Here is a 13,702-nt window from a genome sequence, read left to right as displayed (position 1 = left end):
GCACTTCCTTGTGTCATGATTCACTGTACTGCCCCTTTCTCCGGCCGCGCTTTCCCCAGACCAATCACGACGCGACGAATTTATCTGAGCATCTCCCTCCATCCCCTCCCCCCTTCACGCTTCCATCCACCCCCTCACTTTGGATCAATTTCCTGTCGTCAAAAAGACCCATCATCCAATCCGAGTGGGACTTTTTCTCGACCGCGAGACGGAGCTTGGGAGCTCCACGGATTTCAAGTAATGCCCGAGACGACTACAACGACCTCATGCTTGCGCAGTCTTCCCTTTTGCCCGTTGGACAGGTAAAGCCCCGCGTCACCAGTACTTTCTACACAATCAACCTGCGACATCAACATCAACAACAATCCTTGACCTCAATGTCCTAAATCCTCCAGGCTCTAGCGATGAGCGAAGACTCGAGCTTCTCGATGCGTTGCTCGGCCGGCCACTCGTTGCAAGATCCGTCCACTCGCTCATGATGCCCTTGTGCCTTCTCCAGGACACGGATGTCCTAACTATGCGCTCGACAACGCCACTATTACTCGCAAAGACTGGCCCTAGTCTCGTAGTGCCTATCGCGGCAGCCCCTCTTATATCGCTCCCAGAGCTTCCGCAGGATGTCTTTCTGTTGATCTTACAAGATCTGGCCGCGTGGGATGTACTCAACTGTCAACGCGTCTCAGTCTCATGGCGGAGGGTGTTTACGAAGCCTGAGTATCTTCGACTGGTCCTTCAACGGTATTCCTACGCCCGAGAAGTCAGGGGTTTAACCCCGGAGGCATTACACTTTCACGGCTGCCAAAGCGACAAGACCGACTGGAAGCGTGTTTTCGATCTGGTCGCGACACGATATGACAACCTCTCCTTGGGAAGCGCGGCGAAGGCCGTCAAATATCCCATGGCCCCTTTGGAGCAGCTAGGGGATTGGTTCCCTGTTGGTCAGTGGGATTACCATGAGAGCCAGCCCGGTGGTCGCCTATACTACGAGACGGCCGCGATCCATCTGAGTAGAGTGGGGGCCAAACCGTATCTATTTCGACCAACACTGTGGACCTACGACGATGGTGTGCTAGTGTATGCCCCAGCCCAGGACATCGAGGATGACGGCTTTCCTCACATCCTCTCCCTTCTTGACGTAGCCACTGGAGATCGATATCCCGTTCCCTTTGATATCCGAGGCAAGATCATCCGAAACATACGACTCAAGGATTCGACGCTCATCGTCGAGTGGGCGGAGAAAGACCCTTTTCACAATCTCAATGCCATGGAACAAGTCAATCGTCACTTTGCCAATTGCTTCGATGTGCAGAAACGCGACGGCGAATGGCAGATCACGTGGCGCTCAGAATGGAAGATGCATTTCCTCGGCTTACCACCCAACTACCACGATCGATTCTTCTCAACACACAACTCACAACACTACGCCGTCTATTTCTGGCAGCCGAATCGAAGCATGTACACCGGTGATGAGGAGATGCCAATCGAATCACTCTCGGTGTGGGACATATCGACCCCATCACCCTACCAACCATCAACCGACCCAGCAGGCAAATTCCGACCACCTGAAAAAGCCGGACCGTACATCGTGTCGCGGTTCTCCTTCACAGACATGGAATTCATCGGAATCCGGCAACACGCCAGCGTGGCCCTCATGTCATTACATCTAGACTCACCATCACAGACATTGACAGTACGGGAAAACGCCGGTGTGTCCGGTCAAGGGTACTTCGACCCCGCAGAACGGTTATGGTGTGCGAAAACGACGAGTTTTCCTTTTTCTGCCAATGGACCCGTGCTGGTGCGCGAATGGGACGGCAATCTACCGCCATATCGTGGCCACTGTACGATGGAGAGCGAACAGGTCGAGGAGAGCGACAAGTGGTTCCTACCCATCATGGACGTTGTCGACTCTGAAGCACGCGTCCGTCTCAGCCTGGTCGAAACTTGTTTCACCGGTCAAAGTCTCGATAATCGCATCGTTGCCCGAATCAAGGCCGACGCTATTGGCGATTGGGTCACCCTGGCTGACGTCTGGACCCGTCAGATTGGCGTCATGGGTCGCATTGCCGGCGACGAGAGATGGATTATCGGTCAGAATGAACGTTTGGAGATTGTGGTCGTCAAGTTCTGATCGATCTGGTCAAAATCGAATCGAGGCTTGAGCCACAAATCTAGTCAGACGTGGATAGTCTCGGCAACACTCGCAGACAACAATGCGTCTGGGAAGTGTAGACCAAGGACAGGCAGGACACACGACGATTTTGCAGTGACAATGCAATGACGATACGAGGACATGAAAAAGATTCAACCAAGATCTCACGCAGACAGACATTGAACCACGCATCGACCGGGGATGGTCCGATAGCTTTTTGAATTTTGCATAGACTTTACAACATGATAATTTTTTCCAAAGTCAAAGTCATAGCACTTGGTAGCATTTGAAACATGGCTCACAACGCTGCAAGCATATTATTCGCTTCGCACCTCTGCTGACCTAACCGAGACCGATCAAGTCCAGATAAAACATGTCAATCATACCGCATTTATTTCTTTTCTCTCTGGCCATATGCCTTAGTGGCATAGTCACCCTTGTGGACGATGAGATCCTCGGGGCGGTAGTCTTCTCGGCCGGAGAAGTAGCTCTCCAAGATGGCCTTGGTACCTGCGGCGTACCGTTCCTGAGCATCGATCGATGTGCCCGACATGTGAGGAACCATGGCGTTTCCGCCTCCCCAGGGGTTCTTGGCAGTTCGCAGAGGGTGGTCGCCGGGAGCGGGTTGAGGGAACCACACGTCACCGCCGTAGCCGTTGAGCTGACCGGTGCGGAGAGCCTCGGCGACATCCTCCTTGACGACGATGGCACCACGGGCAGTGTTAACGAGCCAGGCACCTGTCACGGACGTGTTAGTGGGGAGTCACTTGAAGGAGCAAATGGAACGGTGGTGCTTACCCTTCTTCATCTTGTTAATGGTCTCCTTGTTGAACAGACCTCGGGTCTTCTCGTGGAGAGGGCAGTTGATGGTGACAACATCGCACTGAGCAAGGAACTCGTCAAAGTCCTCGACTCTTCGGCAGCCAATCTCCTTCTCAACCTCGGGCTTGAGGGGCTGGTAGTCAAAGTAGAGGAGCTCCTTGCAGTCGAAGGGCTTGAGACGTCGGAGAACACGCTCTCCAATACGGCCAACGGCAACGGTGCCGACGACCTTGTTTTCCAAATCATATTCGTTCTTGGCAACGGCGGCAACGTTCCAGTCTCCTCGCTCGATCTGTTCGTGAGCAGGGACAAAGTTGCGGACGAGAGTGAGGATGGTCATGACGACGTGTTCGGCGACGGAGACGACATTGCTGCCGGTGACTTCGGCGACAGTGATACCTCCATTGGTCTTGTTGGCAGCGTTGAGATCAACATGGTCGGAGCCAATACCGGCAGTGACGGCGATCTTGAGCTTCTTTGCTTTGGCGAGACGCTCGGCAGTCAGGTAGCCAGGGTGGAAACTGGAAGACAGAAGTATTAGGACCAAGGGAGAATGACGGTCGAGGTGGGCCTCTTACGGAGTGGTGATGATGACTTCGGCGTCAACCAATTCTTGGTCGAACTTGGAGTTCTCTCCCTCCTTGTCTGAGGTGGTGACCAAGGTGTGGCCCTGATCTTCCAACCATTTTCTGATACCTAGCTCGTTCTCGGTGGTTCCGAGCAGACGGGGTTGGTCTTTGGCGTGCTCACCACCCTAGAACGAGTCAGAAGCAAGATCAAAGGTTGGGATATGGTTGTCATGACTTACATCGTATAGGACGAGAAGAACTTTGCCCTGACGAGAAGCAGATGCTGTTAGTGTGCGTTTGGCTAGAGTAGGAAGAAACGATGGTTGTGCAGCGCGTCTGGCGAAAGTGGAGTGCGGGGAAGTGGAAGCCAGAGGAGAAAAGGTGGAGGAACGCAGGGAGCGTGAAGCAACGCGGGCAAATACCATTGTGAAGACTGTTTCTCAAATAATTAGAGAGGATATTGAAAGATGAGTAGATTGTCGGTGAAGAGGACTGGCGGGTAGAGTATTTATTCAGACGGTATCCAAGGAGACCTGTTGACTGTCAACTTTCCGCCGGTAGAGCTTTTAAGCCTGGGGTAATGGGACTAACTGAATGAGATGACGAGTTAGCGGGGATGCTCACAAGTGGGAGATGCATGGGGGAAGTAGACATGACAGGGATCAGGCGAACCCTCGCCCATGGCCCGTGAGGCATCTCTGATCTCTGATCTCTCTCGGGTAGAGACAAAGAGGCGCTGCAGGGACCTGAGAGGAGGCAAAGGGACGCGTTTGGATGGAATAAAATGTGGATGTGGTGCAGTCGCAGTGGTGGAGTGGGGGAAGGACCTATCCGACACGCAGAAAGAGGGGAAGGTGCAGCTGCGCTCGGAACATCCCAACTCAGACAACAAGGCAGGTGCTAGTCGGTACTTGCTCTTTCCGTCAAGTCACACTCACGGCTCGCTCCTGCGGGAGAAAGTGACCGAAAGGAGAAATAGACAACGAGGAAGCCGCGACACAAGAAAACACAAGACAAGACAGAGGATGAAGGGTAAAGGAAGGGTACTATACACACCTGACTTGGTCTGGGGTTCCGATAGAATCTCAAAAGACTTCCAAGGCTGGGTTGGGTTGGAAGGCGAAGAAAGAATCAAGAATGGAATGTCACATCTATTTCAAAAATCCTCTCGCTCGGACGGACGTCAACTCTTATATCATTTCGAACCCATCGTGAGAAAATCACTGCCACGCCATGCTTCCAGCTCGCTATTCCCTCATTCCCCCCTCTTCTTTGCGGAGCAATCCGAGCAAATTCCCTGTGCAACCCTCGTCCAGCCCCACCTCATAGTATCCGATGGGGATTAGATCATTAGGTTCACAGGCCACTGGGCCATGGCACTTTATTGTTGATACGTCGTTATGACCATTTGTTTATGCAATTGCAACCAGGGCTTCAGAGTAGATCTTTCGACTATAATTGACGGCAAATGATATATGAGCGTGTGATTGTCCTCACGTGTCTCCCCGCACTGTTGCTCATCGACAATTTCCCTCCTCAGACATCATCATTGTATAGACCAGGGCAAATGCCGTAGTTACAACCAGCTCATAACATGCCACTCGTCTCAGAAACCTATGTCGGCCCGTAGGAACGGTGCTTGTTCGGACTGGCCCCTCTAGGTACTATTACTACTCCTGTACAATGCCGTGCATCGAACGCGGAGCGAGGGCTGTGGGACTGTTTCCGAGCGACGTTTCGTGGACCATGTCTCGGATCTAGACAGGAAGGTGATGTTGCTGTATCGAGCACTCCGTGTGATGACTTTCATGGTAAACTAGGCCGAAACTCGGAGACAGACTACGAGGAGGTCAAGCACGGCAGGTGACTTGTATCGACGCTTGCCATCGGAATGTATTGAAGTACATACATGGCGAGTCACAGCGCCAGAATATTCTGCCGAAGAGGCTGACCTGCTCTCTCGACCGGATAGTTGAAATGGCCATGGGCATCAGGTGGTAAATACTGGATCTTCCGCGGCTGCAGTCTAGTGGGTTTCAATTCCGCTGTTCATTTGTGCTTGGTACTGTATCTTGGGAGTTCTCATCGGATCGATCTCTTCCATAACCGGTGGAATCGCAAATTAGGCTTAGCGTCTTCTCTCTCTCTATTGTTTCCTGAGAAGGGTCAGCATTTCCTGCTCGTTCTAGGCTTAAATCACTCTCGGGAGCCCATTAATCCTAGCCCCAATGAGCATGGTCTAGCCATTCCGTCGGTGTTGAAGTAAACCAGCGGTTCTCACATTTCACTGTTGCGGAAGATTTGATAGACAACCAACTGTTGAATTTACGTATCACGTGATCAGAACATCTCTACCTTGCCCTCCACTGTAGTCCACCAAGAACTATCCCGCGCAAGTCCTTAGGGTAATTTGATGTCAAAGATGTTATATCTTATTCTATAGCCTTACCTCAGTAATCTCACTTGAGAATTATGACAAGCCATATACCATCCCCATGTCTGAAGTCCACGTGACCAATACCACAACCACACTTTCAAAGCTTCTCCACAATGAGCCACCGCCACCTGAACCCACGTGATCAGGCTTCAAGATTGTGGCTGCACAACACATACTCCAAGTTTCATGGCACTCAGGCATGACCGTCGAGCAAGTAAGCTATGAGTATCGACGACCATGGCCCTCCAATACTCCCTCTCAGGTCTCTCATAGCATCCAATATGCACTAGCACTGGCTCTGTTTTGCAATAACACCTACCTCCATAAGACCAGTCCTGCCTTCCACGATGAGTACCCCTCGCCTCTCATTCCTCTATCCCAACTTTTTACGAGCTGTGCGCGCCTGCGAACCAACCACTCACCGATCGTTGCGGAGCCCTCCTCCAGCGGTCAAAACTCGCAAGGCTGGATTTCACTCCACCCGTCGACGACCTCAAGACGCTATCACACAACGGTATGGACAGGCGGCGACGCAAAATCTTCCTCCACCGTCGAAACCAGGGGATCAGGTAGTAAAGGCGGACAAGGACCAGGAGAAGGAGAAGGAGAAGGACAATGTCAAGGACGCAAGAAGTGAAACCTCAGCGTCGGACGCAGAACCTGCCAAAGAAAACAAATCCAAATCCCCATCTCACACGGAAAATGACCAAGGCGTCGGACAAGATGAACCACAGGATTCCAACACATCCTCCGACTACATAGACGAAGCCTCGTTCTCCCGCCCCCAAAAACACCAAATCAAACCCGAAGACGAATCCCCATTAACCAACAAAGAACTCGACATGGTTCTCTCTATCCCCTCCCCCTCGGAGGTCAAAGGCCAACAAGATTCCTCACGACACCCCCATCTCGAACCCTCCCCTTACGAACACCATTTCGACACCTACGGCCTGGTTCAACAACTCGCCTCGGCCTACACGGAAGAACAAGCCATCACAGTGATGAAAGCCATCCGGTTAATGCTCGCGCTCAACCTCGACGTCGCCAAGGAAGGTCTGGTGTCCAAATCCGACATCGAAAACGAATCCTACCTCTTCCGCGCCGCATGTTCCGAACTCCGCACCACATTACAAACCGCACGCCATTCCGAAGCCCAAGCTCAACGATCCCAACGCGCCCAATTACAACATGAACATGATATTCTCAATCAAAAAGTAACCCAGGATTTACTTACCTTGCGAGAAGATCTGAAGGCTTTGTTCAACGATCGTAAACTCGGGTTACAGGAAGACAAGAGAAAAATCGATTCCAAGATTCAGGAGCTTAATTATGAAATCACGGTTTTGTTGAATAGTGAGGCTAAGGGTGAGGTGGAGGGATTGAGGTGGGTTTTGACAAGGAGAGCCGCTTTTGCGATCGGGGTTTGTGCTTGTAAGTATAAGAATTCCTCCTCCTCCTCCTCCTCCTCTTCTTCTTCAGAAATCAATTGGTTTCCTCTTTGGTTCTTGTTTCCAAGTCCCTAACTCCTAACTAACTTGTTTGCCTCTATCTAGTTATGATCATCAGTACATTGAACTACAGCTCGATCAAAGCACGTGAAAGGGAAGAAGCGGAGAAGAAACGGAAAGCTGCGGCCAAGGCTCAGGAGGAGAAAATCCAGGCGGAAAATGCCGCGAGATATACGACGCCGACTCGTGTTCAGGGTACTCAGACGGAGTATGAGGAGCATTTAGGATAGTGTGGAGGGAATCGAATGATGAATCAACAAACCAAGCCCTGGTTTATTTAAACAGATGTTGTATCGATTGTCAAATATCGAATAGTAACAGTCTGATTGGGCATGGTTATCCCCACTAGACTCTTTGAATTCCTTCTCAAATACATTGTGAAGGTCAAGTGAGGACTCTTTCATGTATAGCAAATCACAATGACGCGTGACAGAACGATGATCAATAATCGACTCCTATGAATCTGGCTACAAATTCTCCCAATCGAGTTGACTCTCTCGATCTCGGTCTTTGTCTTTGTCTCGTAGTCCTTCCCTTTGGTCAATCCCAACGTCCGTGCTACCAGCGTTACTGATCTTGCGATTCTCTGATCGTAGTCTTAGTCGTTCTCTTGCTGCTGCTGCTCGTGATGCGTCCATGTTGGTATTACCGGTGGCTGTTGGCTTGAGAGTGTTGGGCTTGGGTGTATTTGTCGTGGTGGAGGTGGAAGTTGGTTCTTTAGGCTGCTGGTGGGATGATGATGACACGCATGGTTGGTGAGAGTAGCTTTGAGGACGTGGAGCGCTGGCTCGGTGGTGAGATTGCGAATGAGAATAGGATTGGCTGTGGGAGTAGGAATAGGAGTGAGGTCGAGGGATGGTCGTCGCTGCGGGACTTTTTTCGTGGTGTTGAAAATACTCGGCTTCAACGTGATGACCATCGTTGACATCTAACTCGATATGCTCATCTTTGGCTGACGGGGTGCTTTTCTCTCGCTTATGCTCAGGTTGTCCTCTCGACTTGTTGTTCGGAGCATGGACTTCCGCTTTGGAACTTTGAGATCGCTGTTCGTGTTGTGCTTGACTATGAGTTCCCAACAGTCGTTCTAGCTCTTTGGCTTTTGTTTTGACCTTCTTCAATTCCAACTTCAACACTCTTTCTCGTTCTTCCAGGTCCAAAGTCCGCTGCTTAAGCTCGATATTTTCAATCGCCACTTCTCCCTCGCTTCGATCAATATGACCAGCACTCGACTCCATATGTCGTCTCGCATCCTGCTTCAACCTTGCATTGGCCGTTTTCAGCGTTTCATTTTCCATCTGCAATTTCTGAATCGTCATGCGTGCATCGCTGCATTCGGCATCTCGATCGCGTGCATAGTCGCGCATCTTGCGATTATAGCGAATCAACTTCTTGGTTTCTTGCTCAGTCGTCTCTTTGAAACGTAGAAACGTTGAATAAGGAACGGTCGAGGGATCAGCAATTGGCGAGTGGGGAGTCAGTAGTGGAGTGTTTGAGGGCTGTAGTCTGTTGTCGTGTCCTCCTCTGGTCGAACTACTGACTGGAGTAGAGGCTCGACGTAAAGTGGCTGTGGACGTGGGTTTTGACGAGGATGGGACTGATGAGCTGCTATGTCGCTTATTGGCGGGTTGAGACGTAGGAACATCTCTGGCGACCGCAGATAACAACTGTGTATCGTTCTTTGATGCCGATTGAATTGCCTCACTGTCGCGTCTGCCGAAAAGAGAACCTTTTCTCAGATCCTCGCTTTCCAAAGTGTCCGGACTGATTCTATCAAACTTGACACTACGGTTCTTATACGGCGATTGCACCGACCCCGGTGTCTTCAAGATGCCTTTCGCCGGCGAAACCAGGCCATTGCCTACTGCCTTGAAACTGGTCGTGTCACGCTTATGGGTGGTAACGCTTAGAATTTTGGCAGGGTCTGGCTTTGGGATTGACGATGATGACTTCGCCATGGGTATGTTTTCTTTCTCCGCTAGACGTGGATGTCGATCAGGTGATGATTCAGGTGACGGTGAGCCGAGGAAATATGACTTGAAGGCGCGATATGCAAAGACCGGAGCGGGGGTCTCGGGGCCTTCGAGGATGCTTTGCTCGTGGGTAATCATGTTTGGTGGGTTGACAGGGAGATAGAGATGGAGGTTGGAGGGGGTGAGCGGATAAGAGGGGAGATGGTGCCACACCGTTTGGAGAGGATGAGAGTGGCGGTCAGTCGTGCTTCATCATGAGGGCTAGATGTCGTGAGAAAAATATTGGTTCAGGTGTGGTGATGTCGTGTTTGGTGGTACGAGTACAACAAGAAGAAGGACAACTCCGACATCAAGTGACTCGCTACGCGGTTGATGAGTTTAGTTTGTTGGAAAGAAGTTTGGGTTGGACCGAGCACGCGTCATTATTGATCCTTTGCCTTTTTGGGCTTAGTGTTACACGTGACTGATATCAATGTTGAAGTCAGCGATGAGACCAGTTCAACTTGAATCCACCCGACAAGATACTGATCAGCTGGTTGCAATCATAATGTCGTATTTGGCCTCTTGGGAAAAGTGAATATCGACGATTGAGCCAGTTTGTCAGCCACCCAGTGCAGCACATCAAGCCAAAGGCCCGAACAACAGTTTCGTTCGTGTCCAGTATTCAGCCGCCGCTTTTTCATGCAGTAATGCATCTGCATTTGGCTTTTCGTCCGACGAAGACGTCGTCTTGAGGGCCTGCAAGAGGTACGCCTCGTCAAAGGCGTTTTCCATATACCAAGATCGATGCTCGGCAGCAAATATCCTAGCTCGACAGTGATCCTTAACTCTGGAGACTGCAGGTCGTGACCAAATGTCCGTCCCACCAATATCGAACATGATCTCACATAATTTTTGCAAGACCAGAAAAGCTCTGGGTGACGGCATGTTCTCTGGTAAAGACGTAACCGTCTGACCTGGTTTCTTTCCCGCCTCTTCATTTGATGCCGCCAGCTTTTTGATGGTTTCTGCCGCTAGGGTTTCGTGCAATTTCACAACAACTTTACCCATGCTGCTGAAGTTGGTTGAACCTGAAAACCCCTCCTGGAGTGCTGAAGATGTCATTCGTATTGACCGTAGAAGCATGGTCACACCCTCGGTCTCAGTATTTGCCTTCTCGGGCTCTGTGGCAGCTTTGGTGACGGTCGATTCGTATGTTTCCAATGCCGTATGGAGGGATGATTTGAGAGTCTCTTTGTAGCCGTCCGAGTCTGTTTGACTCAAGTCTTTGATTATCTGAATAGCCTCCTCCTCATCTTCTTCATCCGGTTCCTCTACCATGTCTCGCCATCTCACTCTGGATAACTGCTCAAATAAGCCCTCGGTGGCCTTGATGCTGGTGATCCATTTGTTGAGAGATCTGCTTGCTTTCACGAGTGCCTCATGATACCCACTATGATGAGCTTTGACCTGTTGCACAAATCGACCACCAGAGCTGTTCACCCCTGAATGTGCAAGCTCAGAATCCCAGAGTGAATTGTACCTTGTCTTTGTATTACCGGCATTGAGAAGCTTGGTGACGATGGTGTCTAGTTGTGAAACTTGACTTCGAAGCAGGCTGTCTAGCCGTCCGTTCAATGCCGTCTTGATCTGGTGTTGAATCTCATTCCTTGCTGGTGTCGAGAAGTACAAGGGTAAGAGAATGAAATAGAGCTCTTTTCGAAGTTCCAGCACCCGATCAACATCACGGAGATTCGATAGATGTTTCTCAAGCGCCCGTGTCAAAGCCGCACACGCATCTCGAGACCATGCCTCGAGTTTGGCTTTGATCTCGTCTGGTGAAAGAACGGTCCTCTTGAAATAAGGCACAAATGACTGAATATCCGAAGGAATTAAAACCCAAAGTCTGTCCAGATTTAATGACTCCATGTCCCTAAACACAGGCTCTGCCAGAATGGGCCTCTTTTGAAGGTTGGCCACAGCTTCTGTCAAAGGACGACCAATCAATGACTTGAAGGTCTGAAGTGATGCCACTTGATACCGTAGACCTTCACCAACCACCGCCGTGCTGTTCGAGGTCGAGTCTAGATGTCTTTGCAACTTTTCGAGTCTGAGTTGAAACAAATGAGCCAGAGCATCAGCCGAAGAGGCATTTGTGACCAAAGAATAGGAGCTCAACGCCTCAAGGAGATCCGGTGGTTGTGAATGAGGACTTATCAAAGTAGCATCGACTTGTCGGAGAAGCTGTCGGCGGATGTGGCCGATCTTGTTTCTCAAAAACTCCAAAGGTTTACTTGCTACCTCCTGATCACCGACAGACTTGACAAGAAGTCGCGATATCACCAGCAGACGAGCACATTGCAATACTTTCCGCTGCCGAAGAAGGACAGTTGAAGTCGTGGCACATCGTTGCAAAAGTTGCAACTGGGCCAAGATGACTTTATCGGCTGATGGAGAACTCGGCGATGCATCCTGCTCCGGTGGCCTACAAGCATGCGAGATTGAGGATAAATGATCTTCAGCTGTCCTGGTTCTTTTGTCCAATGCCACAATCAAATCGGCTGTGGCAAGAAGATCGCGATAACTCCCGCTGCGTGGAAAAGGTTAGTCACGTCATAAATCCCTGGATTCCTTGCGGGCACAGTTCCACCCCAAGACCGTGGTAATGCAACCTACCCGACAAGACTCCTCAACTTCTCCTTATCGCGTGTTGCGCTTGTCCGCAATTGCTTCTCGATGGCCCTGGTTTCAGGGATGCGGTGGCTTTCGAAAGCTTGCTCCCATGATGTGATTGTGGTGACGGGGTCCATTTTGAAAAATTTTCCTCACATCGAGGCGAGAAAGAACAGATTTCGACTATCTTTTTGAATAACTCTCGGCCATTGGATTAAAACGTTGTGTCACGAAATGGTCGATCTCATTTTACAAGCTATTCTGGTGTCGTTTCTGGCCAGGGTGTCATATAGACGGAGTTATGATCCACCGTACATATATTCGTTAGTCGTTTAATGTTTCGACGCAATTTTTCGAACTTGGGATTTGAGGAAATGGCGATGACATGTATTTAGAAATCCAACGGTCGCAATGCTTGACTACGTGTTCACACGGCGGGCTGAATACTCACTGTTGCAATTCTACGCCCACCAATGGGATCTTAAAGCCGTTTGAGTCAAGGTGAGGACGACAACGGATTGCCTTCTAGGATTTGATATATATATCTATAATCTATTGTCCCGCAGCATTAATATACAAATTTTGAAAACTATTATCGTTCTCCAACGACTCTAGTATCCGGTGTAAGTCGCCTTCCTGCTCTTCCGTCAAAGAGACCAACGAATCCTCGTTCGGGACGTAGACAATCTCAGCCTTGTCGACCGACAGATTCAACGACTGACTCAGACGCTCAGCAACAGCAGAGACCTCAGACGGGGCTGTCTCAACCACCAGTCTGCCGTCTTCAGACACAAGATCCATTGCTCCAGCTTCAATCGCTTCTTCCAATGCATCATCCACCCCGACCTTGTCCTGTTCTTCAAACTGAATTCGTCCCTTCCTCTCAAACAGAAACGCCGTGGGTGTGATTGTTCCTCCGGCTTTATGTACAATGAGACGGATATCTTGTAGCGTGCGGGCTTTATTGTCGCTTTCGCATTCAATAATGGCCGCGACACCGTGGGGGAGGATGGCTTCAATGACGACAGATTCGAGAGGTAGGCCACTCAGGGATTTGCCTTGGCCTTTGAGGATTGCGGCTTGGATTGTGTCTTTGGAGAGTTGGTTCCGTTTCGCATTGTTGATGGCGATTGCTAGTGATGAGTTCAATGCCGGGTCAGGACCGCCCACTGTGAGAAGGATTAGCGTCTGAGATTAGATTGAGCTGCGGTGGCGCGATTGCTCACTTTTCGAGGCAAGAATGATACTGTGCGATAGCACCGTCCTTGCCTTGCTCTTCATGGCGTCATTTTTCCCTTTGTCATGTCGGATCTTGGACCATCGGTTATGGCCTGAAGCCAGGGTGGTCGAGCTCGACCATTGCCTGCAGGGTGCCAGACGGCTCCATGAGGCGACCCGGGTACCAACTATTCGCTGTGCACCCATGCAAGTACTTCAAGAGATTCCTTCGAAGCTGGTCGCAGTCTTCTCAGTTAATAATGAGAAAGTAATTTGGAGTTGTAGATCATACAACGCACTAGAGGTCCACCGTAGTGAGCATATACGGATGAGCATACAGACGGTACCGCTGCCTCCACTTCTAGAATAAATAT

General features: G+C 50.4%; 6 protein-coding genes across 7 annotated transcripts; 2 read left to right on the top strand and 4 right to left on the bottom strand.

The window, feature by feature from the left end:
- Positions 1–132: 132 nt before the first annotated feature.
- On the top strand, positions 133–2,424 carry PV10_06042 (uncharacterized protein). The gene has a single exon (XM_016370792.1). It carries the CDS (start codon positions 476–478, stop codon positions 2,129–2,131), a length of 1,656 nt encoding a protein of 551 aa, XP_016223085.1. The 5' UTR covers positions 133–475; the 3' UTR covers positions 2,132–2,424.
- On the bottom strand, positions 2,326–4,737 carry PV10_06041. Of its 2 annotated transcripts, XM_016370791.1 has the most exons (6): positions 4,605–4,737; positions 3,966–4,076; positions 3,783–3,809; positions 3,553–3,728; positions 2,951–3,495; positions 2,326–2,890 (listed from the first exon to the last, which is right to left on the bottom strand). In XM_016370791.1, the coding sequence occupies exons 2-6, from the start codon at positions 3,966–3,968 to the stop codon at positions 2,544–2,546; spliced, it is 1,098 nt and encodes a 365-aa protein (XP_016223084.1). In that variant the 5' UTR covers positions 3,969–4,076; positions 4,605–4,737; the 3' UTR covers positions 2,326–2,543. The 2 variants fall into 2 exon arrangements, with proteins under 2 accessions (XP_016223084.1, XP_016223083.1); XM_016370790.1 differs by having other exon boundaries at positions 3,783–4,076.
- A 1,430-nt stretch (positions 4,738–6,167) lies between these two features.
- PV10_06040 (uncharacterized protein) lies at positions 6,168–7,929 on the top strand. The gene is made up of 2 exons (XM_016370789.1): positions 6,168–7,411; positions 7,534–7,929. The coding sequence occupies exons 1-2, from the start codon at positions 6,328–6,330 to the stop codon at positions 7,716–7,718; spliced, it is 1,269 nt and encodes a 422-aa protein (XP_016223082.1). The 5' UTR covers positions 6,168–6,327; the 3' UTR covers positions 7,719–7,929.
- PV10_06039 (uncharacterized protein) lies at positions 7,884–9,939 on the bottom strand. The gene has a single exon (XM_016370788.1). It carries the CDS (start codon positions 9,594–9,596, stop codon positions 7,956–7,958), a length of 1,641 nt encoding a protein of 546 aa, XP_016223081.1. The 5' UTR covers positions 9,597–9,939; the 3' UTR covers positions 7,884–7,955.
- On the bottom strand, positions 9,922–12,331 carry PV10_06038 (uncharacterized protein). The gene is made up of 2 exons (XM_016370787.1): positions 12,114–12,331; positions 9,922–12,027 (listed from the first exon to the last, which is right to left on the bottom strand). Exons 1-2 carry the CDS (start codon positions 12,245–12,247, stop codon positions 10,080–10,082), a joined length of 2,082 nt encoding a protein of 693 aa, XP_016223080.1. The 5' UTR covers positions 12,248–12,331; the 3' UTR covers positions 9,922–10,079.
- Positions 12,332–12,600: 269 nt separating this feature from the next.
- Positions 12,601–13,573, bottom strand: PV10_06037 (uncharacterized protein). The gene is made up of 2 exons (XM_016370786.1): positions 13,337–13,573; positions 12,601–13,279 (listed from the first exon to the last, which is right to left on the bottom strand). The coding sequence occupies exons 1-2, from the start codon at positions 13,533–13,535 to the stop codon at positions 12,663–12,665; spliced, it is 816 nt and encodes a 271-aa protein (XP_016223079.1). The 5' UTR covers positions 13,536–13,573; the 3' UTR covers positions 12,601–12,662.
- Positions 13,574–13,702: the final 129 nt, after the last annotated feature.

This window comes from Exophiala mesophila, assembly GCF_000836275.1.
Source record: "Exophiala mesophila strain CBS 40295 unplaced genomic scaffold supercont1.4, whole genome shotgun sequence".
NCBI classification, from domain to species: Eukaryota; Fungi; Ascomycota; class Eurotiomycetes; order Chaetothyriales; family Herpotrichiellaceae; genus Exophiala; species Exophiala mesophila.
The sequence above is the reverse complement of the archived record's forward strand: the minus strand, read 5'-3'. Positions and strand labels throughout refer to the sequence as shown.

Coding starts and splice junctions, on each gene's coding strand:
- PV10_06039 (XM_016370788.1), bottom strand. CDS start 9,596: ATGATTACCCACGAGCAAAGCATCCTCGAAGGCCCCGAGACCCCCGCT.
- PV10_06042 (XM_016370792.1), top strand. CDS start 476: ATGATGCCCTTGTGCCTTCTCCAGGACACGGATGTCCTAACTATGCGC.
- PV10_06037 (XM_016370786.1), bottom strand. CDS start 13,535: ATGGGTGCACAGCGAATAGTTGGTACCCGGGTCGCCTCATGGAGCCGT. Junction 13,280..13,336: donor TATCATTCTTGCCTCGAAAA/GTGAGCAATCGC, acceptor TCCTTCTCACAG/TGGGCGGTCCTGACCCGGCA.
- PV10_06038 (XM_016370787.1), bottom strand. CDS start 12,247: ATGGACCCCGTCACCACAATCACATCATGGGAGCAAGCTTTCGAAAGC. Junction 12,028..12,113: donor AAGTTGAGGAGTCTTGTCGG/GTAGGTTGCATT, acceptor TTTTCCACGCAG/CGGGAGTTATCGCGATCTTC.
- PV10_06041 (XM_016370790.1), bottom strand. CDS start 3,968: ATGGTATTTGCCCGCGTTGCTTCACGCTCCCTGCGTTCCTCCACCTTT. Junction 3,496..3,552: donor GAAGTCATCATCACCACTCC/GTAAGAGGCCCA, acceptor TCTGTCTTCCAG/TTTCCACCCTGGCTACCTGA. Junction 2,891..2,950: donor CATTAACAAGATGAAGAAGG/GTAAGCACCACC, acceptor CGTCCGTGACAG/GTGCCTGGCTCGTTAACACT.
- PV10_06040 (XM_016370789.1), top strand. CDS start 6,328: ATGAGTACCCCTCGCCTCTCATTCCTCTATCCCAACTTTTTACGAGCT. Junction 7,412..7,533: donor TGCGATCGGGGTTTGTGCTT/GTAAGTATAAGA, acceptor GCCTCTATCTAG/TTATGATCATCAGTACATTG.